General features: G+C 39.0%; 1 protein-coding gene across 6 annotated transcripts in view; it reads left to right on the top strand.

Moving 5' to 3' along the window:
• LRCH1 (leucine rich repeats and calponin homology domain containing 1) overlaps positions 1 to 24913 on the top strand; it is a 193397-nt gene that overhangs the window by 158267 nt on the left and 10217 nt on the right. For 4 of the 6 annotated variants that reach the window (XM_070520680.1, XM_070520677.1, XM_014838907.3 and 1 more), the window contains 3 exons: positions 7029 to 7138; positions 11277 to 11414; positions 15588 to 15665. In XM_070520680.1, the coding sequence (XP_070376781.1) occupies positions 7029 to 7138; positions 11277 to 11414; positions 15588 to 15665 (326 nt within the window). Of the gene's footprint in view, positions 1 to 7028; positions 7139 to 11276; positions 11415 to 15587; positions 15666 to 24405; positions 24715 to 24913 lie in introns of those variants that run through there. The other 2 variants (XM_014838909.3, XM_014838908.3) reach the window with 2 other exon arrangements.

Genomic DNA, 24913 nt, shown 5'->3' with positions numbered 1-24913 from the left:
CGAGGACTTTATAATAATTTCTTTTCTACCTTTTCGCTTGGGGTTTTGTTTTATTTGCAAAAATTTGGGGTTTGCACATTTCGATCATCTCTGCTTGCTCCTGTGTCTGAACTAAATGCCCTTAGAGTCTGAGCTTTCATTATCTAGTTTACCATATGAGATTTTTAAGGTAATTAAGATGTTCCATGGCTGATCCTAGAGTGGCGCACTGAAAATAATGTTAATATTGAGAAGTTTCTAAAGATGAGGAGAAATCACTTCCTTTCTCCCTTTTAATTTTTTTGCAAACTATTTGTACATTTTGACTTTTGATACCTTCTGTCTTGTTGAGTGTAAATTCATCTATGTAATATTCAAAAATAGTAACTTGGCTTGAGAATAAAATGTGCAAATAAAAAATTGAGGACACCTGTCTAGGATTAGTGTGGATATATCTTTTAATTTCATACCATTAAATATTTTAAATAGCATAAGAGACAAAAATAAAGTAAATATAATTAATTAGATCTACATACCATGTACATCTGAATCTCCATTCTAGTCTAATGTTAATTCAGATTTTAAACATTTTATTTCAAGATACAGAGTGATAAAAGTAATGTTAAATGAAACAGAGTATGATTTATAGGGAAGAGAAGTGACATATGAAGTCTAACCATAATGAAAACACAATAAGAAGATATATTTTCTGACAATACTTATTTTTTTATTGTGCTATACATAATACATAAAAATATATATTTAAAACATTTATGTGCTGTGATTTTTGGTCAAAATTCAACCAAAAATGCTTTCCCAATTTCCTTATGTAGAAAGATAATGTATATTTTGTTAGGTTAGTTATAAAAGGAATTTTATTATTTCATACCTTTCTCAATTTTTTAACTGAAAATAAGTATGATTAAACAAGAACAACCGTGAAACAAAAATCCCTCCTTATATCAGCCTATTTTAAATTCTGGAAGTGGAAAAAGGCCAAATGGAAACTTTCTTGATAAACTAACTGTTCCTTTACTTAAAAATGAAAAAAGAGGGGAGAGGCATTTTTGTTTTTCAGAGATCACAGCTATTTATGGGTCTGACGTTGTTTAAAGGAAATAAAGCCTCGAATGAAAGATTTGTGTGTGACTTGGTATTTCCTTAGAAGCGATATCTGAATCCAGAGGACTTTTTTTTTTTTTTTAAGCTGGGGACGATCTAGGCATCTTCTGTAGCAGTAGAATTTCTGTCTTTACAGATGAACCACTCGAATGAGAAGGGTGAGCTCAGGTGGGGCCCCGCCCGGGGCTCTGACTCCACCACAACCCCCTTCATTCTTTGGCTCTTTATTGAGGACTCTGGGCAAGCTCCTAAGCCAGACTGCCTTCTTTTTATTAAAAATCCTAAGATTTCCATAGAAAATAATCATTGTGAAAAATCGTTCTGCAAATAAAATAACCTTATAATACTCAGTTGGTATTTTTTGTATGCGTGAAAATCCCAGGGATTCACTTGTAACTATCAGGCTGTACCATGATAATAATGAAGGGGTTGTTTTCAATATTCATGTGGTTCAGTCCTTCACGTCAGACAATTGGCGGCTGTCATTTTTTCCTGCTTGCAATGTGTCTAGAATAAGCCCCGGGCAACAGATCATTTTCTGTGCAGAAATCTTTGCAAATATTTGTGCAGTTTCTCAGATCTGATTTTTTCATGCACAGTCTTCATTCTCTTTGTGCCAAACCTTGGCTTGTGATTGAATACATTTTCTAATACATTTTTTAAATTAATGAAGCTGCACTATTTGCATCCGCAGGTGTACGGGCTACTGTTGCAATAGGAATACAGCCTACTTTTTTTCTTGTTCTTACTGGTTCCTCTTAAGCGGGAGATTCTATTCAGAGGCCTCTCTTGGCATTTCAGAGCTGATTACCACATCAGTTTAGTTTCCTCGTATTTTCTCTATTATCCAGTATCTGCAGCTATCTTAACCTTTGTAAATAAATGGCATCTTATTACCGACTCAACCCAGCGTCATGTTACTTGCCTTTCATTTATATTCTTTAGTTATTATTTTTGGTCAAGTTGGCCTTTTTATACCTTGTTCACTGTCTCACTTTATATTAAAATGCCCCTTTACTTAAATTCTTTCCAATATTCCATTCCAAATAGATCTCATTTTAAATTCCCCATTTTCTCTAAAATCATTCTGCAAAGAAATTGGAAAATGGCAGCTGGCTAGAAGGTCTTTGGAAGTTTGAATTCCCACAGTCCCCGAAGTTCTGCCTCTTGAGCTGAATGGGGAGCATCTGGAAGTGTGTGTAGGTCTGTCTGTCCCTGGGGCTGGTTGGGGCGGCTTCCCTTCAAGTTATTCTGAACTTAAAAACTTCACTTCTGCTCTTTCTGTCGTGCTTCTCACTACTCTGCATCTTTCCTTCCTTTTCCTCTTTGCTTTCACGTTAAAGCTGTTCCTATCTTCTTTGAATCATTTTCCCTTTTTCATTTGCAATGAATTGGTGAGGGGTAATTTGTGCTTATTTAAAATTGATCTTTAAATTATCACTGGGGAACGAATGAACGGACATATCTGTCTTGGGCTAGTTTACAGACATTTTCCTTAATTTTTACTATAATCTTGCTCTTTTAGGTATTATTTTCCCCATTACAAAAATGAGGAAACTGAGGCCATGAGGGGTATTTTAGTGATTCTTTACCGTGGCTTCGTATTAGAGTCACCTGGACATTTTTTAAACTATAACTGCCTATGCCCCGCACTCAGAGATGCTGATTTATTTGGTGTAACCTGGGGTCTTAGCCATGATTATGTTTTTTACTGACTTTGTGTTGTGTTGAACAAGGTGAAAGTCACTGAGTGAAGTCAATTTTCCAAGACCATAGAGAGAAATGTGAGCATTTTAAGGGCAGAGAATTTATATAATTCATTTTTGGACGCCAAGAGGGAATAAATGAATGAGCTAGTCAGATTCCTAACTCACATTGTCCTGGATCTAAAGCCCATGATGATTTTTCAAAGCCATCATGTTGCTGCCCTTGCCTCTGTATATCTGAAACATCACACTCAGTCCACATTCTTAACTTCCAGGCAGAAACTGAGCTAAATTTCAAAACTTCATGCATCCACAGAGATTTGCCTCCACAAATTTCCTCTCATTGAGTTAAATTTAGATAATCAAGGTTAATAATATAGACTGATAATTTCTGTATGAAGAGTGCGTTTCACATAATAATTAAATAAGTAGCATTTCAGGCAGTTTTTAGAGCAGTGGGCTTTCTTTGCTTAACTAAAAGATATTCTTACAACTATTAGAGAATTGGTTTCTTGTGTATGTCCTTAAATATCTATTGAGTGCCTATTATGTGCTAGGCATGATGCTCATTACCATGGATACAGCTCTGAAAAAGACAGACAGATTTCTGCTTTCATGGAACTTTTATTTCAGAGTCTAATGTGTTCAGACCTGGGAACTAAGTTTTAGGAGACTTTTTGTGACAAGAAGAATTCAGGTGCCTGTTTATCAGAGTAGGATAATTTCTGCAAAGATACTCTCCAAATAGACTGATCTTTGAATGAGGGAGTTTTTGAAACACTTGTTTCATTTATTCATCCAACAAACTGCTGTGTGGGGAGGGGTAGAGGTACAAGTTGGAAACAGACTTAAACGCTTGCGAAATCAGAATGGAAAGAAACAGGTCTACACTGTAAGACAGAAAGCGATGAGTGCATTGAGATAGACGCATATGAAGAATTTTGTACGTTCATAGCAGACACATCACTCCCAGGTCTGGAATGAGGATGAAGAGAGTGAAGGAAGAGGTAGAGATAATGGGGAAATCAGTGGAATTTGACCTGTACCTGCAAGGATGAATTTAATATTCTGCATAAGCATATGCATCATTCTCTGCAGGGTCTTTTCTTAGAAATTTGTCTCTTCTGCTAAATAAATTACAAATAGGAGCAAATTGTCTTTTTCATTCTTGAAATGTTGTTTATTTGATATTTAGTAATTAAACAGTTAAGTAGGACTGATTGTTTTCCTGCATCTTAAATCACCCACCTCCTTTTCTCTTCTATTCCTTAGGCTACGCACATGTACACACACCCACTGTGCTCCCTTGTCCCTCTTTATTCCTTCTTATTTACACTTAAATAGTCAAGGTGGCATTTGATTTGAAAAACAGATACTAACAGCACGGCTCTTCTTAATATTGTCTTTTAGCCTCAAGTTAAACTTGTATTCCCCTGAATTAAGTGAGAAAGTTCTTGAGATTTAGTGATATGAAATTAAGGAAGAACCAGAATAATTCTTCCACAGATCAATTTCTTGAAGCTTTGACCCAGGCTGGTCACTGCCTTTATTATTTAAATATGACCCGAAAGAAAAAAAAACTGTAGGTAATATAATCAGAGCTTCCATAATGGTTCCATTAAAATTATTCTGTCCTACCAAACCCAGCAAAATAAGCACTGATGTGCTCCGTAGATTTATTATTAGGCTAAAGAGTTTGTTTTAAATTCTAATATATTCCACAATATTAATCCATTAGAAAATTTGGAGCATTATAGTCACTGGTTTCCAGTAATTTTATGTACCATTTGAAGTGTTCATTTAAAAAAACCACAGTTCATATGTATTTTAACACTTTGTGATTGCTTAACATTCATAGAACAAATACCCAAGCATGCATTTTGTATTTTTAAGACGCATAGGAATTTAAAATGAAAAGCGATGCCAGGAAATTAAAACCTAGACACTGTTGCGTTATTTTATCTCACATAGGGCTCTAACAAGGTCTAGATACTTGCATTGTGTACTGTTAAACAGAAGCTCACGGTTCATTTAACTTCTTGATAATTTCGTATTCCGAAATAAATCTGCCAATAAAAACATATTGGAAATATTAATCATGAAGTTTTAGATAAGCTTGCCCCCAGAAAAAAAGGCAAAGGAAAGTAAAACCTCCAAAGAAAACATTCGATTTGGTCAAACAGTGTTGGGACGCCCCCGGCTGGCTACCGTGTGTATTACTCAACTCTGTCCGCATTCCTTGACTTTTTTGGTAAATTCGGTTGATTTACTTTCTTTGAGGATGTGGATGATTTCTCCATTTTACATTTTAATATGTATCTCTTCTGGTTGCTGTGTTTAAGTGGGTAGATTTTTTTTGTTGGGCTTGATATGGTGTAAAGGCAAATTTAATGCATTTTCAGTTTCTTCTATGCTTCTTTTTGGCTAGCTTGTCTTCATTTCCCTTTGCTCTGTGAGCTTCTCATTTCTCCCTGCCGGGTTACTCTACCCTTCTTCCTTTGGCAGCCTTGTATTTATTCTGGAAACAATTGGTCTCACTTCCTGCGGGTTTGGTTTTTGTGGTCTTGCTGACAGCCCTTTGGTGACATGCCTTTGGCTCCTTCTGCCTGTGACTTCCCTGGGTGGCTTGAGGCAGAGGCCCAGGCCCCAGGCTGGCTCCTCTCTGGGGTTCCAGGAGGCGTTATGTACATTAGATCTTCCACTTTCCCCATTAACTGTAAGTCAAGGGTTTATTAAGACGTGTCAACTTTCTGGTCTTCCACAGAGCATTGAATGCTGATTCAAACATCCTAGAACTGATTTAGAAAGAAATCACTGAGATGTGAGAAGTATAGTGCAAGTCATTTACTAAGTTGATTTGGTCCGAAGATAGACACTGAGATTAAAATGACATGGTTGGGTGAGCATGGGATAATTGATTATATGGAGTAGACTCAAGTTTTTTTATTTGAAGTATATTTGTAAACCATATTTAAATTTTTTTAAAAAACCGATAAATTGAAACAGCTTTTAAAGTGGCTTATAGGAAATGTTTGTCAGAAAAGAATAAAAGTTGCATCATCTTCTTCTACATTGTTTAAAATATGCTGATTGAAGCTGCTAGTGTGTCAGTGCAGCCTTCTACGTAGTATTGATTTTTAAAATTGGAGTTCTCTGCCCAAAATTTCCTGAAGGGATCCCCCACCCTCTGGAAAAGAAACCACTCATGCAATCTGAAAGTCTGTGGGACGGGTGTCCAAAGGCGGCTCTTCCCAGCCCTTTGCTCCCGCTGGTGCGCGTGGAAAGTTGACAGGCTTAGTAGGATAAAAGTCTCTAGCAAGAAAACAGTTCAAGTTTAAATCCGCCCTGGGCTTTGTATCATAATAAAAATTGATTAAAGCCCTTGCTATAATCACTCTGTCATATGTAGAATATTTTATACCTTCTTTATTAGTCTTTAAAAGATGTCATCCTTCAGAGCTTTAGAACATACGTTTTCTCTGGAGCCAGAAGCTTAACTCCGTTCAGAGGGAGCGCCACTGTTCGTTGCTATTCTTGGAGCTCATAATTTTAAGGACCTGAAGCCAAGGATGATCTCTTAAACTGCCTGTAATCTTGCCAACTTTAAAAGGAGTCTATGGTCATCTCTGAAGAGCCAACTTTCTGGATACAGTGTCAGTGACGTGATAAAAGGCAGAGTTTTTCCCCTCCACGCTCAAATATGTAATCCTATGTATCATCACTTAGTTCTTAACCCAGGCTTATGAAAAATCTTAACCAAGAAAATCATTAACCTGTGCTTATTTTTAATATGTAAAACAATTCTGAGTCTTCTTATTTGAAACACATTATCTGAATTTAAGGAAAGGCTGGTGAAAACGCGAGTGTAAATGAAAACTTAGAAGGAAAGCTGTGGGAAAATGAGAGAGAAGGGACAGCTGTCAGAGAAATGGTCTGGAATGGTTCCCGGGATGACGGAGACCCTTTCCTGGATTCAGTTTATCACCAAAAGATGCAGCTTTGTTAGTCCACTCAACGCAGTATAATTTAAAGTATAATCTTCTTTAGAATATTCAAATCAAGCTTTTCATGCTGTCAGAATTTCTTTGTTTGTGTGAGTGGTAAATGAATTATTTGGGATAAATAAAGAAACTATTTGTTTAATTTAAATATGAATAGCTCTAAATGGCAACTGGTACCTGGCATTCCATAAGGCTTTTTTTTTTCTCCTTTCTATTGTAGTGTTTCTAAGACCTCAGAGAAATTTGGAATCTATAGACCCGCAGTTTACAATTCGGAGGAAAATGGAACAGATGAGAGAAGAGAAAGAGGTGGTGGAACAACTCCGTGAGGTACCCAAGAAACATTCTATAACTGAACAATCATTTTCAGAATTGAAGCAGCATCCTATATTTTTAAAAAATAGACTTTGAAGCACTGCAAACAGACCTAGTTTCAAGTCTAGCCAGGTCGCCTACTGACCGTCTGATGTTGGGCAGGTCACGTAACATCCTTGAGTTTTAGTTTTTTCATGTATTAAAAAAATAGTTCTGCCTTAGTAGGGTTTTGAGAAATATATGAGATAATGTAAGCAGAAATAATAATGTGTATAAAAGCTAGTATTATTTCTTTTTTTTTTTTAAAGATTTTATTTTTTCCTTTTTCTCCCCAAAGCCCCCCGGTACATAGTTGTATATTCTTCGTTGTGGGTTCTTCTAGTTGTGGCATGTGGGATGCTGCCTCAGCGTGGTTTGATGAGCAGTGCCATGTCCGTGCCCAGGATTCGAACCAATGAAACACTGGGCTGCCTGCAGTGGAGTGCGAACTTAACCACTCGGCCACGGGGCCAGCCCCAAAAAGCTAGTATTATTTCAATTCAGGTTTCCTTTAAACTAAGGCACTTATTCATTTGCTTAATAATAATAGTCCATTAATTTAAAGATATTTATAGTCATCCTTACTTTGTCCCCCGAACTGGTCAGAACTTCTTAATCAATAATTTAATAGGCAAAACTTTTGATTTCGTACCAGGGATGAAGTCTTGTGCTGGGTGCCATGGAAGATTTTAAGCTTGGCAATGGCAGGGACTATGGCTGTCTTATTCCTTGTTGTGTTTCTGTTTCCACACAGCTCCTAGTGGATACTCTGTAGGTCTTTGTCTACCCTCGTGGTCTTTGTGTCTAGTTAGGGAGATCACACATAAATATATGGAGAGTCCAATAGCAATACGAGGGTCAATCGCCAAAGAACACATTGGTAATAGTTATTAAAGGCAGCACATCGTGAATTGCTACATAAATTCTGTCTTCAAAGAGAAATACTGTAGCCAGGAGCTGGAAGAGTATAAGGAGCTTCTTGGAAGAGAGAGATTTTATGCTACATCTTCTTTCACTGGCAGATCATTGTGGACTGCCACTGTGTGCCAGGTGGTTTTCTAGGCGATGGCTATAGGAGAGAACCAAAAGGTGCCTGCTCTCCTGAAGCCTGTAGTCTGCTGGGAAGAGATAGTAAATAAGAAGGAAGCAAATAAATGCACAATTTCAGATGGCAATGAGTTCTACAAATGAGCGATGAATCTATAAATAAAGTGACATTGAGGGAGGTCTGCATCTTTGTAGTTGCAGCTGATACTTTGTAGACGGTTTAGCAGGTCGTCAGGAGGAAAGAACTAGAACCTTAGAGCCTCTCACCACCACTTTAAGCCACGTTGTTGAGTCAGCAGTCACATGGGGATAGTCAGAGCTCCATCATTTGCCTAGAGCATTGGATGTGCTGTAAACTTGGGAGAGGAGCTTTCAGAGATGTGTGAAAAGACGATCAGAAGCTGAGAGATGACTCTCAAAGAGTGATACAATTCTATCTGAAAGCCTGGGTCGTATTGATCCCTTACGTTTTAATTTAGTGATGTAAAATTAGAGACCGAAAGAGTACTTAGAAAAAAATGAGGTGTTTAGACACAGGACAGTCCTGAAAGAGAATTATATAACACTGTGCTATGCACTCATTTTCAAGTGCTTCATTTATTGCAATCTCCAAATTTAATCCTTTTTTAGGCTATTAGCCATTTAAAAGGAGGTTCTGTTGTAAAGCAGAAACTTGTGTTGAAAGTTTTAAAAATTGATTTCTTGGGGCTGGCCCAGTCGCGCAGTGGTTAAGTTTGCATGCTCTGTTTCGATGGCCTGGGGTTCAGATCCCAGGTGTGGACCTACGCACTGCTTGTTAGGCCATGCTGAGGCAGGCGTCCCATGTATAAAATAGAGGAAGACTGGCACGGATGTTAGCTCAGGGCCAATCTTCCTCAAAAAAGAAAATTTGATTTCTCTACTTCTGCTTCTGAGAAGAGGGAGTAGATGTACTTTTTGCTATTTCTCCTACTAGTTACTACCCAAACTCCCCAACATTATATAAAATAAACACGAGAATGCTTTGAAAGGTGAAGAGAAGGAGGTAGACCAGCTGGGGTCCTTGGGACTAGGAATGACATAGTGGGGAGTTCTGTAGGATCCTTTTTTGCCTCATATTTTTCAGGCTTGGAGCTGAAGTAGCCAGAAACTCAGAAATGTTATTGGGCACAAATTAAAACAAAAAAAATGGGGCTGGCCTTGTGGCCTAGTGGTTAAGTTCAGCATGCTCTGCCTTGGCAGCCTGGGTTTGGTTCCCAGGTGCAGACCTACACTACTTGTCAGTGGCCATGCTATGGCAGTGAGCTACATAAAAAATAGAGGAAGAAGACTGGCACAGATGATAGCTCGGGGCGAATCTTCCTCAAGCAAAAAAAGGAAGATTGACAATAGATGTTAGCTCAGGACCACTCTTACTCACCAAAAAAAAAACCCCCAACAAAAGCTTGCTTTCTTTAGTCAGAGGACAAGGAAAGGGGCAGCTTAGTGAGACAGAACACTTTTAGACAATAAATGCTGTACTCCAGCTAAACACCACAGAAAAAATGGTGGCTTCACCCTTACCCATGCCAGCAAAGACCAGGTTGAAGGCTAGATTTCCAGCCTTGCTGGGCTGGAATCAGAGAAGGCCAAGACAGGAGCCAGGAATTTCACCCCCACAACTGGGAGCAAGCCTGCCTCCTCCATGGCATCAGTGGAGACCACATAGGGAGCCTGGATTCTCACCCCACCTAGCAGTACAGCTCCCCCCGACCCCCCGCCCCAGTCAACTGAGACCAAGTGGAAAACCTGGATTTCTGGATACACCAGCAGTAACAAGGTGATAACCCCCCTTTCCCTGTTAGAGTAGTGTCCACAAAAGCCACTTAAAACAGAAGATTTAAATAGGATCCAGAGTCTCAACATAGTACCAGAAATGTCTAGGCTTCAACCAAAAATCACTCGTCCTACCAAGAAGCAGAATATCTCAAACCGAATGCAAAAGGACAATCAACAGATGATAACCCTGATGTGGCAGTATGTTAGGATCATCTGACAAAGATTTAAAGCCTTCATGCTAAAAATGCTTCAATGAGCGATTACAAACCATGGTTGAAACAAAGGAAAAAATACAACACCTCACCAAAGAAATAGAAGATATAAAGAAGAGCCAAATGTAAATTTAGAGCTGAAAAATACATTATTCAAAATAAAAAGGCCATATAAAAAGTAGATGGCTCAACAGAAGAATGGTGATGACAAAGGATAAAATCAGTGAGCTGGAAGAAAGAACGACAGAAATTACCTAATCTGAACAACAGAGAAAACAGACTGAAAATAAATGGGCAGAGCCCCCGGGACCTGTGGTGGTATAACAAATGATACACATTCCCATCCTGGGAGCTGTGGAAGGAAAGGAGACAGAGGGCAGGGCTGAAGAGGTGCTTGGGGGTGGGAGCGAAGGGGGTGTGGCCACAAAAGGGCAACAGACGGACTCCTTGCGGGGATGGAGATGCTCTCTATCTGGACCCCATCAATGTCAGTATCCTGGTTGTGATATTGTAGTGTATTTTTGCAAGTTGTTACCTTTGGGGGAAACTGGGCAAAGGGTGCATAGGATCTCTCAGTATTATTTCTCATAACTGCATATGAATTTATATTTATCTCAAAATAAAAAGTCTAATGTTTTGAAAAGAGGGAAAAATCCATTTCTCTACTAAAACATAGTCTAAAAGAAAAGCGTCCCTTAATCCCTCTTCTGCCCCTTGCAGCCTGTCTGAACCAGTTAGGGTTTGGTTTTTATTGGTCAACTCTTCTGCTTTTCTCTTTTTATAGCCAAGGCTGAGGCAACATTGAACTCCAGAAGTGGTTCCATTATTCCTTTTATTCAACTAATTAAAAATTTTAGACACAACTCAATTTGTTTGTCTACAGAGAGATTTTTGCTTTAATGTCCTTTGAAAAGATTTAAATGATGTCAGTGTTCTCCAGGTTTTCTTATCCTTCTCCCCCACAGTGAAATGGACGTCTCAGTTCATAAATACCCGTTAACTGTATTTTAGCCTCCGCTGCCTGATAGCGACTGGCTTCCTTCTGATTTGCCCAACAGAGCATCGAGATGAGACTGAAGGTGAGCCTGCACGAAGACCTGGGCGCCGCGCTCATGGACGGCGTCGTCCTCTGCCATCTGGTCAATCACATCCGCCCGCGATCCGTTGCCAGCATCCACGTCCCCTCGCCAGCAGTTGTAAGTAGCGCCATAGACAGGGAAACTAATTGACATAAAACAAACTCTTTTGGGACAGTGTTGGTGGTTAAAGATGCCTGTGGGATCACCAGGACCCCAGACACCTAGGAGAGCAAAAAAGGCACAGGTCTGAATGAAGCAACATTTTCACTGGAAAAGGGAGACTGTTTTAAATAAAGGTATAAATGGCAGAAAAAGAATTGATTTCAGATATAGAGCAAATCATATGAAAAAATTACTGGTTGGAGTGCTAACTTTAAGACTGTAGGGGCATAAAGATTCACTTCCCACAAGGTGTTATTTGAACAGTGAGAAGTCTTTTCGGAAAGCTTCTTTTGATTGGTGGCTTCCCTTCTAAATGGACTCTCTTTCCTTTATCAGTCATTGGGGATTTTAGGAGAGTGCTGAAAAGATGTGGATTCTTTGTGAAATATCATTAATAACCAATCAGGCCAGCGGTTGCTCAGCCAGCCATTAATTCAACAATTCCTTGATCGCTCACTGTTCTCAAGGGTGTGTTGGCGATACTGGGGGAACAATGGGGAAAGTGGAGATGAGAGAGTTGCCATTAATGCCCTAAAAATCCTCATCTTCCCTGTGTTGGGGGACAAGCTGGCACGTATGCTGTGATCCTCTTCCTATATGTCATGGAGCGTGTTACCATCCAGAAGAAAGCCACTGCGTCAGTTTTATGGCCATTCAGATGAGGGTGGGGGAATCAGGAACAAGCTTGTCTTTGAAGCCTATGTCGGGTTCAGACAAGCAGAGAAGAAAGAAGTTTCTCTCCACACTATTTGCTTTTTGCTAGGAGAGGCAGAAGAGTTTAGGGGCTAAAAAAGTAGGTTTTCGATGCAAATCTCAGATTTTCCTATAAGCCGTCCGACTTTGGGCAAGTTATTTAACCTCTCTTTAATTTGCTTTGCTCTTCTTTGCGATGGAAATATTCTTATGAGGATGCAATGAGGTACTACACGTGATAGACACATGAATGTAAGCCATTATTATCATTAGTTTATAGAGCAGATTTTCAAAAGCCAGAACCGCTAAGCTCAAGGTACGATGTTCATACATATCTGGTAATGAGTGTGTCGGGTGAAAGGCTCAGTGAAGTCCCTCTGCACCCTCCCTTGCCCCTCAGGAACGCCTCACATCGTTTGTCCTAGTTTCTTTTCTCTTGGCAGCAGGAAAAATTAGCTGATGATCCCATTTCGACTGTCTGTTTCCTGTCTATACTATGGAACATATTTTTCCTTTGAAAAGTCGGACCCCTTTTTTGCCTCAGAAAACATAGGGGAAAGAAGATCAATTTGTCTTCTCCTTCAAATCTGTCTGTAACTGCCTTAGTTTGAGCAGTAAATTTTGTCCTATAATCCAGTGTGAAACTTTCCAGTATTTAATTATAAATGGGATCCCAATTATGAATGGGATCCAAACTGCTATGAAGTTGTCTGAGCCGTGTGCCAAATTTCCATTTAATAATTTTTCCTGAATTGTAAGAGAGCGACTGTGACTCCTCAGCCTCCAATTTGAATGAACAGTTATCATTTTACAAGGTGTGATAGGATGCTATGAATCATGCATCTGTACACATTTGTATATCTTATTAGCTCTTCAGGGAAAATGATACATTCTTTTAGAAATCCTTTGGTTGTCGCTTTTTTTCTTCTTTAAGTAAATTTTTTTAATTGAAAATAGAATGGGAAATAGCGCCTGATTGGAGAAAAAGAGGAAATAGAGAAATGCAGAAGAAAAATAAATCATCCTTTACCCCACCACCCAAAGACAATCACTGTCAACATTTTGTCTTCTATACTACTAGCCTTCTTTCTGCATTTTTTTTTAATTGTGGGCATCTCCTATATACTATTTAGTTGTTTTTAAAATTTATTATTAAGACCTAAATATTCTCCCACATCATTAAAACTCTTCATAAATATCCATTTTAATGATTCTAACATTTTAGCTTATGTCATTACATTGTAGTTTTCCTTTTTAGAGATGCAGGCTGTTTTTAGATGTCTGCTTCTCAGAAATTCTTCAGCGAGCGTCTAGAAGCCCCCAGTGACCAGGCCCAGCCACGCTGCGGCGGGAGAACCCGCTCCCGTCTCTGGTCTGTGCCATCACTCTCCACCCCAGTGTCTGCACAGGCTGCTCTCTCGACACGAGAGGGCGGCTCCCACCTGCCTCCAGAGCTGCTCACCTGCAGCATCACGAGCTCCCATTTCTCCTCTACTTTAGTGTTGACAAGAGGCAAGCCATTCTTAGCACTGAGTTGGATTCTTTTCTTTTTTTTTTTTCGTTCCTATAGCAACCTCCCCTCAACTAAGACCTATATACTATACTATACTATGATCTCCTTTAACTTAAACACAGTCATATCTGCACCATCAGCAGTAGATGAGAGTGCCTTTTCTACCTGGGTTATGGCCAGCGTTAAGCATTCTCATTTTTCATTCATGAGACTAATATTGTCCATTTTTTGTGCCAAGCTAAGGGAAGGTAGTCATAAACAGAATCACTATCATTGTCAGTATGCTAAGGAACAGTCTCTTAAGTTGGATTTCCCCAGTCTTTGACAGTTTAGTAAGCTGAACACTGGCATCCCATTGGTCCACTTGCTGTAATTTTTGATTAGTTGACCAATGGTGAGGTTGAATCAAGTCATTGTATTCGTAACAAGCGCTTTTCTAACTCAAAGTAGGCAACAATCTTAGAATGGGCCCTCCCTCACTTCCAGAGATGGGAAATTTTCTTTATGTAGCTTGAAACATGTTGACTTTACTAGGCTGACCTAAATATTTTGAATGATGTTGGGCATCTTTGGAATTTAAGAACAGACTCTCCTAAATCATGAGTAGATGAAGGAAGATAATGGCTTAGAGGATCAGAGAGACAAATGTTAGGGTCTCAGTATGATGAAATGCCTCTTGGTGCCCTATCTTCTAGGCTGGGACCTATTTCCGTTATCCCCATGTCACATTACCTGTGAGTGTTCCTTCTCTTTGCATGAGGCTTAATGCAGTGGTCTTGCAGGGGGTGGGCAAAGCCACCCAAGCAGCTTCTTGCCCACCCTTTGCAGGCCTCGTGTTGAGCGGCACCAGTTCCACTTTAGCCAACACGGAGAATGTTTGTTTAGTCTCTAAATTAAATTGTTCCACATCAGCAGTCTTTCTTTCTTTCTATTTTTTGTGTGGGGTGGGGTGGGGGGAGACATAGAGAAAGTCCCTTTTTTTAATAAATATTGTGCAGATTTAGGTTTTTATGGTGATTTGGTGTGGTTCCCTGTAAGATGGAATAAGGGTCGCTTCATGCTCATTAACAGGGTAAGGTCGGTCTATGAAACACTGCTCCTGCCCCTAGGCTGTTGGAGTCAGTCATGCTTCTTGCTTCCCTTTTTAAAAGAACTTATAGTGGAATATTAAAATTTAGCATGTGCACAGCTTTTAAAACTTACCATGTGAAAATTAAAACATGTGAGTCAGAGGTACCTGTTATCCATCCCACACCTTAGAGGTCACCTAGCCAGGATCAGCTCGATCATGAGAGGCTCTTGATTAAGTCCCGCCATTTTCGGGGTCATTTACCTCCATGATGCCTCTTTCTAATTAAACCTGTTGCTTTGCTGGGAAGGAGATTAATTGGCCTGGTGAATTTATCCCTTCATCTAGAAATATATTTGCTGATGGGAAAAGGTGATGCCTGTGGTGTATTTTTAGGTGAACTAAAGCAGGTTATGCAAGAGTGTGATCTCATAAAAATTGTATGTATGTATATGTGTGTGCATGTGTGTGTACAGACACTAACCTACATATGCAGAAACTCTGCATATGCACACATACGGGTATATACATGGATACAGATATACATGCACACACATGCAGAAACTTTGCATATATACACATATCTGTGTATACACATAGATATGTATATCTTTGTATATGCACACACATGCGCACATGATGTCTGGAAAAATATAATGAAAATATTAATAGTTCTTAGCTATAGGTGGATGTTTCTAGATATGTTTTTATTGTCTTCTATTTGCTCATGTGTTTTTCTTCAATAAAATATATTACTTGTGCCATTTAAAAATTAGAACGTTTAGAATTTAACCTGTTATTAAAGTTATTTCTCTTTTAATAATTCATTATTTCTGTATATTTGCATTTATAGCCCAAACTTAGCATGGCCAAGTGCAGAAGAAATGTGGAAAACTTTTTGGAAGCATGCCGAAAATTAGGAGTACCAGAGGTAACGTTAAGCTTGTCCCAATAACTATGTTTTAGTAAAGATTTTCTTTAATATATCTGTTTGAACCCAGTAAATAGATGTACAGCTTTGTACAACTTCTTTAGTCTCAGTCTTTCTTGAGGAATAATATTAAATAAGTTATATAAAATTTTAGTTTAAATTGCTCTATTACAGTGAAATAAAAGTAGCTTAAACCAGTATGTTCAATTCTGAGGAAAAAGGGAATATAATTTCTTTAAGGTTTTGAAATAAATGTGAAATTTCAAACTTGAAAAAAAAATTTAGTCAGCTTGATTCTCTACGCCAAAGGCAGAAATTACTGAGGGTTCCGTAAGCCTTCTGTTAGGTTCCACAGGAAAGAATTTTGGAGCTGATGGTTTTCTTTATCCAAAGATCTTACACAAAGCAGACCTATAGTTGACTAGTCACTTGTTGATTTCCATTCCCTGTAGTTGCATTTTGGGTATGTGGATCAAAATAATCAACATTGAAAATATTGTAATGATTGTTATTATTATCATTCATCATTATTAATAATAACAATGTTTGTATGTTGCTTTATGGTTTGTTAACTATTTGCATTTACATTTTCCCCTTTCGTCCACTGTACACCTATTTGTCAATTCCCTGTAGCCAGACCGACTATAGTTTGCTACTTTTTCTTTCTCCCATCTTCATCCTCAGCCAGATGGCTGATTTTGGGCTTTTGAAGACTGTGCTATTAATAACATAAAATTATTTCTTAGGGAGACAAAAGCCAATCCACTCAAAATCTGGGGGTAAGTTGAGAAGTGTATCATCAATGTGATAAATGGAAGTGGATAGAAATTCTATTTCTTGTAATTGTCTTCTATCTTTTCTAATGTTCCAGGAGTATAGTAACTACAAACTTTATCACGAGATGCTGTGTTTGAGTATGTGGAGGAATTACATTTCCCCATAATTCTACTCAGTATAGGTGTTAGTTATTGGAAGTGAGAAAGGCTTTTCCCTCTTCCTCCCTTCCTTCCTCTCTTTCCTTTCTTCTCTCTATCCTTCCTCCTTCCTCCTTCTTTCCTTCTTTCCTGTTTTTTAGCTTGGGACCTTTGAAGGGGAGGAGTTAGCTGTGGGCTTCCGATCTTATTTGAAGAAAAGGAGAAAATTATTAAAGCATCTTTAAGTCAGAGCTTCGCCAATAAAAAGAAGCTTATAAGTTCACTTTTTAAAAGAGCATTATCTTTATATATGGACTAAATGTCTTTGTGATCAATCTAAATGTCTTTCAACAATGTTAATCTGTGTGTGTATATTGTATGTGTACATTTTAATATTGCATATACATTCTTGGCTTCAAATGTTTGTGAAAATTCTTACACACAAACGTTTTTTAATGATTTGACTCTGTCATGGGCTAATAAGATTTCCCATGTGTGACTCAAAGCTATCATCCCAGGTTTCAGAGGATAAATTATTCATGTCTGTATTAGAAAACACCGATGAGTTATGACCTAATTCCCTGTGATATTTTTAAACTCATCGAAGTTTTCTTGGCTTACGGTGATACAAAATGAAATGGAAATGCCCTTAGGCATTTATTGTGAGTAAAGATTGGTAATTATAATTTCCTTTTAAAGTGAGGAAAAGGAAATTAAATTACCATAAAAATGCAGAGAAAATTTTACCGTGATTTCTGAATTATGCCCCTAGCACTAGTAAGCAATTTATAATTCTTGAGAAGGTTGAATTACAAGGGGTAAATGACCTTTTTTGCTCGTGTCCCACTTAACTATGCTTAGTCAGAATTATATCACTTAGGCTATTTTTGAAATTATTTGTACGATCCAAGGTGATTTTCAAGTTTGTGTTGTGTCTATATGGGTGCGTGTGTGTGTGTGTATACATCTATATCCATCCTGATGGGCAATCCAATGGTATTTTACTCGTGACTAGAGTTACATTAATTCATTGCTACTAGAAAAAGTCTGTTGGTTAGGTAGCAGCTGAACTGGTTTAATGAGATATGTTAAAGGAAGGAAGGAATATTCTAGTGGTAAACCAGAAATTGCCAATTGGAAGGCAATTGGCAAATCTTTCTGTATGCGCAGAGGAGCATGCTTTCATCTCACAGAATGCATGGGGAATAAGTTATTGGAAATGAGGAAATGTTTTCATCTAGGAACACATTGCTAAGTTGGGGGAGGGGGTGAAATGACTCCCCTCACTTAGATAGTTACTCTTCTATCACTAGTTAAGAGGGTTGATATTTTGAGTGTATATGTGGCACACCACAGTTGATATTTCCACTAAAAAGATAGTTATATCACAAATCTAGTTGCGGAAATTCTCCACTTGCAATCAGATATTTTGAAAGCCTGGTACCTAAAAACAGAGACCCTTATAACATTACATTTTCTTATGTGCATCAAACTTAATATTTGGGTAACAAAACATTCATTCATTTCCCAGTAACAAAAATAGTTAATTCCTCCTAATTTGCCAACTTTTCCTGCTTTCTTCTCCATCTATAACTTATCTGCATACACTCATAAGTCATGGAGATCTTGAATTCTGTATTTTTTTAAGCTAAATATCTAATTGACAATGATGAATCATCCTGTAGAGCCTGAAAAGTCACAGCTGTGCTCTAAGCTGAAGTTTATTGCCCCTTGTAATAGAATCACCGTTTGAAACTACAAGCCAAAGTCAGGGTCGGCAGCTTATATGATTTTATCAAGTTCCTGTGGGTGGAATTTGGTTGCTGAGCAGATTTAGTTAGATTATTACATGTAAAGTAATACAATGGGATGGAAGCAATTTTAAAATTGTTCCAATTGCTATAGTTTATTATATTTTCTTTAGAAGTCCCCCTGGACACAATGCCAGGTGTCTGCCTCGGGTTTGGTAAGGTTCATGAAGCATTTTATTGTGTGCTTTATAGAGTGCTTCTGGCGTGGCTTACCTATAAAGGTGGCTTCTTCAAACTGGCTGTGTTCAGAACTGCCGACAGTAGAAGCAGCCTAGTTTCTATGCAGAAGATGGGAGTATGTACTAGACAAGTAGGGTAACTCTAGACCTCTGTCTGTTACTGTGATGTTTGGATAAGACTGGATCCATGCCCTCGAATCTTAGTCCAGGGAAATAGACGGGCTTTGGAACAGCAGACGCCACTGATGGAAAGAAGTTGATGATGGGGTTCTGGAGCAATTCTGTTAGAGTGACAGCAGGCCTAGTTAGCATCAACTGTGAGGGATTCTGGAATGAGGGAGAGGTTTGCTAATGAGAATACCAGTGAAAGATCCTTAAAAACAAACCAGAAATGGCACTCGCTGGTAAGTTTCTCTTTCAGCGTGGGGGATGATGTTTCTTCAGATAGTTCTTTCAATACAGGTTGCTTCCCTTTCCTGCTGCCCATTTCCAGTGCTTTGGTTTTTTGGTTTTGTTTTGGTGTTTTTCTGTTTGGGGCCAATTCCCCAACTAAAGGGACACAAATTGAGTGAACATAATCGGGAATCAGCATGAGAGTGAGTGAGGGAAGAGTGTCTGTGAGCAGGGGGAGGGGACGCAGAGGTTTGGGGTGAATTAGCCCCACCTGTGCTGTTAACTAGTTCCGTGCCCCAAGGCAAACCCCCTAAAACTAGGAGCAGTTAACCATTTACTGAGAACTTCCTACACATGCTTCATCACAAACGCTCACTGTTGAGAATTGGAAATAAATGTTTCATTACCATACGATGAGGAAACTGAGGCCCAGAGAGGTTAAACAATTTCCTGGTGAGCAGCCAAGCTGGCATTTGAACCCAGGTCTGTATTATCAAGAGCCCACCCTCTTTCCAGCACACGCATAGGTTCCCTGGGACTGAGTTCCCTGCTTTGCAAACTGAGGGTGTTGGACGTAAGCAGTGGATTTAAGCCCCATTCTCCAGAGCCCTTGATTCTTTTGAATGGCCTGCACAGGAGGTGAGGGAAAGCTGGGTGGAAAGGCTACAGATCACTCCTACCCCCTTGCTTCAGCCAGAGCAGTTTCTCTTTTGCCTGAGGCATATATTGGCTTTCCAGCTAAGATTTCCTTTGGGGGATGGAAATGTGTCCTATTGCTAAACATAGTTTGCAAATCACTGGACCCCTAAGGTTTCTTTGAGCTCTAATATTCCATGAAAACTCAGTTACCTCCTGCAGCTCCATAATTGCCTTCCCCCCTCATCAGCTACACAGCCATGCATCATGGCACCCTGGAAAATCTGAGCATTGGGTGATATTGCTGGCACCATCCCAGAGCCCCCTGTGGTGTTGATGCTGGTGGTCAGAATCTGAAGTTGTCTGTGACCTCTGGTGCAAGCATCAACTTGATCTTGAAGACAGCCCTACCCTGGGTGGGCTTCCAAATTCTTCACCATATATTTTTTGTTTCATGCAAGAATCTGAGTCCAGTTAAGCGTTGGGTCATGAGGCTGTTTATGGACATACCGAGGCTTCCTTTGCCTTCTCTGAGTCAGCTTGGCCATTCCTGGCTTCTGACCTTGATGTAGAGAATTCATGTTTGGCTATTGGGGGTTTCCAAATTGATCCAAATTTAGGGCTATTTTAGGGCTCTTATTGTCTCAGGTCGAGAGAACTCTCTGATTTATGAAGCATCAAAAATATTAGAAAATAGATATTTATTTGGTTTACCAGGGAAATTTTTCTACTCGATTTTAAACAAGTAGCCTTGGCCCCAGACCTCTGTAAGGAGCAAGGTTCTTAATTTAACACACTTGCCCTCCTTAGATGAGGAGGGAACTTAGACTGGAAATGCGTGTCGTTTTCCTGCTGCCCAGCCCTTCATATTCATTACTGTCTCCAGAGAAAAAATAGAGAAGAGGATTAAGGACAGTTTCTCCATCGACAGTGGTAGACACCTTGGCCTTTCAGGGCCACTTCTGCCTCCCTGGGCAGCACAGAGGCCTGGGATCCTTACAGGAATGTAGGAAGTGGAGGGTTTTCATTCCGTGTCCATAAGGACAGGTCACTTGGAATCCCTCAGCTTCTGCGTCAGCCAAATGGGGTTAAAAATAAAACCCTAAGGTACATTCAGACGCTAACAAGAGTTGTGTTGATGTAAGTGGAATTAGGACTGAGTCTTCTTTTCAGTACCTTTTGTAAAATTTGCATTTTCTTGTCTTTTATAGTGAGATATTATATTTGAATATAATAGTAATAAGTTTCTTACTTTACACCTGTTGTGAAGGTTTAGGAAATTATACATATGTAACTGATCTGAATTTTTGTTATTGAAAGACATTCTGTAAATTGAAGCTACTATTTTGTTGTTGTTTTAATCTTGAGATAGGAGAAAGGAGTTCCTTCTCCTCTTTGAGCCTTGTGTCTCTTTTTCTTTCCCAAATCAATGACTTAGTATGAATTTAAATTATAACTAATAAACACATTTGGAGGGGTTGAGATTTTTATTATGAATTAATTTTAATTTTCTACTTATATTGGTTAATTCTGAGGTTGAATAACCAGAAGTGAAAACTGATATGTTTATTGTTTTAACAACATCAATTTTTAAATTCCTAATTTATTAAAAAGAGCCAGTTTCTAGCTTGTAAAATCAGTCCATCATCTGTAACAGGTAGTAGGTGTTTACCATTCATGTAGGAATCCTTTGCCACTGTGTGTCTCCTGGTGGCAGAGTCACCCCTGATGGCCTTCTGTATATGCATGGTTGAGAATAAACACTTTAGAAGCAGCATCTTCAAAAAGTTTTAAATTACATTTCAAGATAAACGAGCTTACCGATGTTAAAGTTACCCTCCAAGTCCATAAAATTGGCGATAGTTTTTATATCTTTGGAGAAAACTCTGGAAACCCTTTCATGCTTCAGTCCACTCTCCACTACATTACGCCCTGTCAGTTAGGGCTTTAAATTTTCAGAATGACGAACATTCCTATGCTATGATATTCTAGATTAAAAAAAGTACTTGGTAAGCATATTGACTTTCAAAGTTAAAATTATATTTAAATAAATTAAATATATTCTAAATTTCCTAGTATTTAGTCTGTGTTACACTCAGAACACCTATAAATTAGAGCTTTTGCCAAGTCTGTCTGCGTTTCTGTTTGTATCTGTAATATTTGGGGAACCTGAGCCAGTCTTGAGTAGTAACCTTAGGACACACACTCCTGTGTTGACTCGAAGAGAATCAGGTGATCTCTGGCGATTGGGATTTCTGTTCACTGTGGTGGGAAACAGCATCTGCACCTGCCTCTGGGGACTGTCCTTGTATTAACTGTGTTTTTCAAATGCCTTGTGATAATTACTAATGTCCTGTAAGCACATGGTGAAATTTTGCCTCTTTAAATTTCCTTCCGTTTTAGTATTTCCCTATTTTGATTTTAAGAAAAAATTAAGTCTAATCTCTAAGTACCTCTCATTAAGACTCAAATTTGGAAAGCACAGGGTCAGAAAGGTCCCAGTTTCCCCTAGCAATTTCTGCCCTGGTTCCCACTGTAGCATCCTTGCCGGGGGCTGCTGTGAGGCTGTGGGCTGGTGACACGGGGTAGAATGAGAGAGCAGTTCTCAGAAGCCACAGCAGCCCGTGCTCCACACATTATGGTGATGCAGATTTTTGCCTACCAGACAATCTTAGACCCATGCCTTTTTCTTTAGAATTGTAATTTAATTTAAACCAGCCACCATGGGCTGTGAATCTAGGCCCTGTCCACTTTAACTGAATTAAGCCCAGAATCTGTGGCATCATGAAATTATTTCTGGAAGGAGAAGAATGGTCTAAGTTGCTCACTTACGTGAGAAGTGCAGTACTAAATTAGTACACTGAAAACTGCAAAGAGGATCTGACCCAAGTTCTTTGATGGAGTTGCTGGGGAGCAGACCAGACATTTTCCATAGGGTTCTAGGAAAATATAGACTGGAGATAGAATGATTTGCTTTTAACAAGGAAATACCACTTTTGTGAAAATCACATTTCAGTTTGCGGATGCCTTCTGTCTTACGTCTGCTTCGCTTGGATTTCACTGGTTAAACACAACATTGCAATAATCGTTCTTATTGCAATGGGAAACCTCTTCTCTTAGATGTTTCCCAATCTGTTAATCCTTGACCAGCATCTCTCTCCCAATGAAATCCAGTCTACCAGTAGCTGTTGTAATTCTTGGGAAAATAACAGTGGTAGGTTGGTTCCTCCAAATCCACTGAGAAAAGATGCATGATCTGAATAGCTATAACATGATTTATTAATATCTTTAAAAAAACTTTTGTTGGGGCCAGTCTGGTGGCATAGTGGTTAAGTTGCCACACTCCACTTTGGTGGCCTGGGGTTTGCATCTCGGGTGTGGACCTATACACTGCTCATCAAGCCATGCTGTGGCAGTGTCCCACATACAAAATAGAGGAAGACTGGCACAGATGTTAGCTCAGGGCCAGTCTTTCTCAACAACAACAACAACAACAACAAAATCTTTTGTTAAGAGTATCTCTTCAAAAATTAAAATGAGATTAAAATGGTTATCTTATTCAACTCACTTGATATTGTAGCATTCCTGCTCACCTGAAGACATCAAGCTCACCTTCAGAGGGAACAAGCAAGAAAAAAACCTCAGTCTTAGAATCATCTTTCAGTTGCTCTGTGATTTGCATCTGCTTAGCAGTGAGGCTAAAACAAAGGACAATATTGTAACAAAGTGTGTTATAAAATATATATTATATATATATTTTAAAATGCTTTGCCTAGTTTGGAAATAAAGCTGCATTTATGCAATATGTCACAAATATTTTCAATCCTTGTTCCGTTTGGGAACAAAGCCACAACTTTTCTTGCATAGTGACATATCAATTATAATCACCATTAATTTTAAGCCCTGGTCATTTCTAGTTCAGGAATTCAGTGTATCAGAAAACCATTTGCTTCCTGACAGCGATGGGCATCCAGACATCAGCTCAGAAGACAGAGTATCTTATTTTTGCATTTAGTTGATGAAGTAGGAATTCTGCCTCCTTACATGTGACTGTCAAGAAGCCAAAACATGGAGGCCCGTGCCCCCCAACCATACCTGTTTAGGGGTGAAGAAATTTACATGACAGCTCTATGTGGGAGTGCTTTATTCTAACTACACGGCTGAGAAGCCTCCTCTAGTCTTTTGGTTTATATGTAGTTGCAAAAATGTGAAATTTAATGTATTTTTGACACATATAGGGACATAATCAGAACTGTCGTTCCTCGGAGTTTATCGGTAACCCTAAAAGGAAGATAAATTAGGTGTATGTATTACCTTTCAGAGGGAAATACTTTATATTGTCTTCATAGACCATAGTAAAAAATGCATTAAGAGAATGGTGAGGAAAGGTGGGCATTCAACTTTAAAGTTTATATTTTTTCCTTTAGTAAGGTTAACGCCTAAAAGTCCCAAATGAAAAGCTCTTGTTTTAATGCCATTGGTGAGCACATGATACCACTTGAATATTAAAACTGTTTGAATGCCAGAGTGACATATACATTGCAGAACATTCTATTCCTTAATAGTGAGATTTTGGGTGAAAGATTTCTTTGTCCTGTTTGCATAGAACACGCTAGATATGCTACTTTTCTTTTGTAAAGAATTAAAAAATCTTTGATGGTGGAATGGGTTATACCTGCTTAAAAATAAGGGGTTACTCTTGCCGTTTGCTAGTAACCAGAAATGTGTGCTTCTTCCAGCTGTTCTTCTGTGTATTTTTAATTGTATGCACTGTCTCTTTCTGTTCTAATGGCTGCCCTCGGAATAGGCTGACCTCTGCTCTCCGTATGACATCCTGCAGTTGGATTTTCATCACATTCGAAAGACTGTTGACACTCTGCTGGCACTCGGGGAGAAACCCCCACAACCAACTTCTGCCCTCCGCTTCAGGGACCTTATAAGCTTCTGTCTTGTCCATATTCTCTTTATAGTGCTGATCTATATCACTTACCGCTGGAGTGCTCTGTCCGCGTAAGGCCTGCGTGCGCTTCCAGACGCTCTGCTCTGTCACCTGACCCCTTACAGGGTCCTTCCTCCATCTGAGCCTTTGCCTTGCACACTTCCATCCCTGGCATCTCTACTCTCTTGAGTTTTGAAGCTGAACATTTACAAATCAGATTTTCCAGAAGCACAAACTTTATAAATATAATGCAGTTCCCATTAAATGATTTCTCTCACTTACTGAAAAACATTGACAACAGAGTGTATCCAGACCTCATGCTTCCTCATCCACATGGTGCCAGCAGCAGTGCTATGCAGTTCCTCTCTGCTCTTAC

Source organism: Equus asinus, chromosome 11 (genome assembly GCF_041296235.1).
Source record: "Equus asinus isolate D_3611 breed Donkey chromosome 11, EquAss-T2T_v2, whole genome shotgun sequence".
Classification (NCBI taxonomy): domain Eukaryota; kingdom Metazoa; phylum Chordata; class Mammalia; order Perissodactyla; family Equidae; genus Equus; species Equus asinus.
This window is presented reverse-complemented; position numbering and strand designations above follow the sequence as displayed.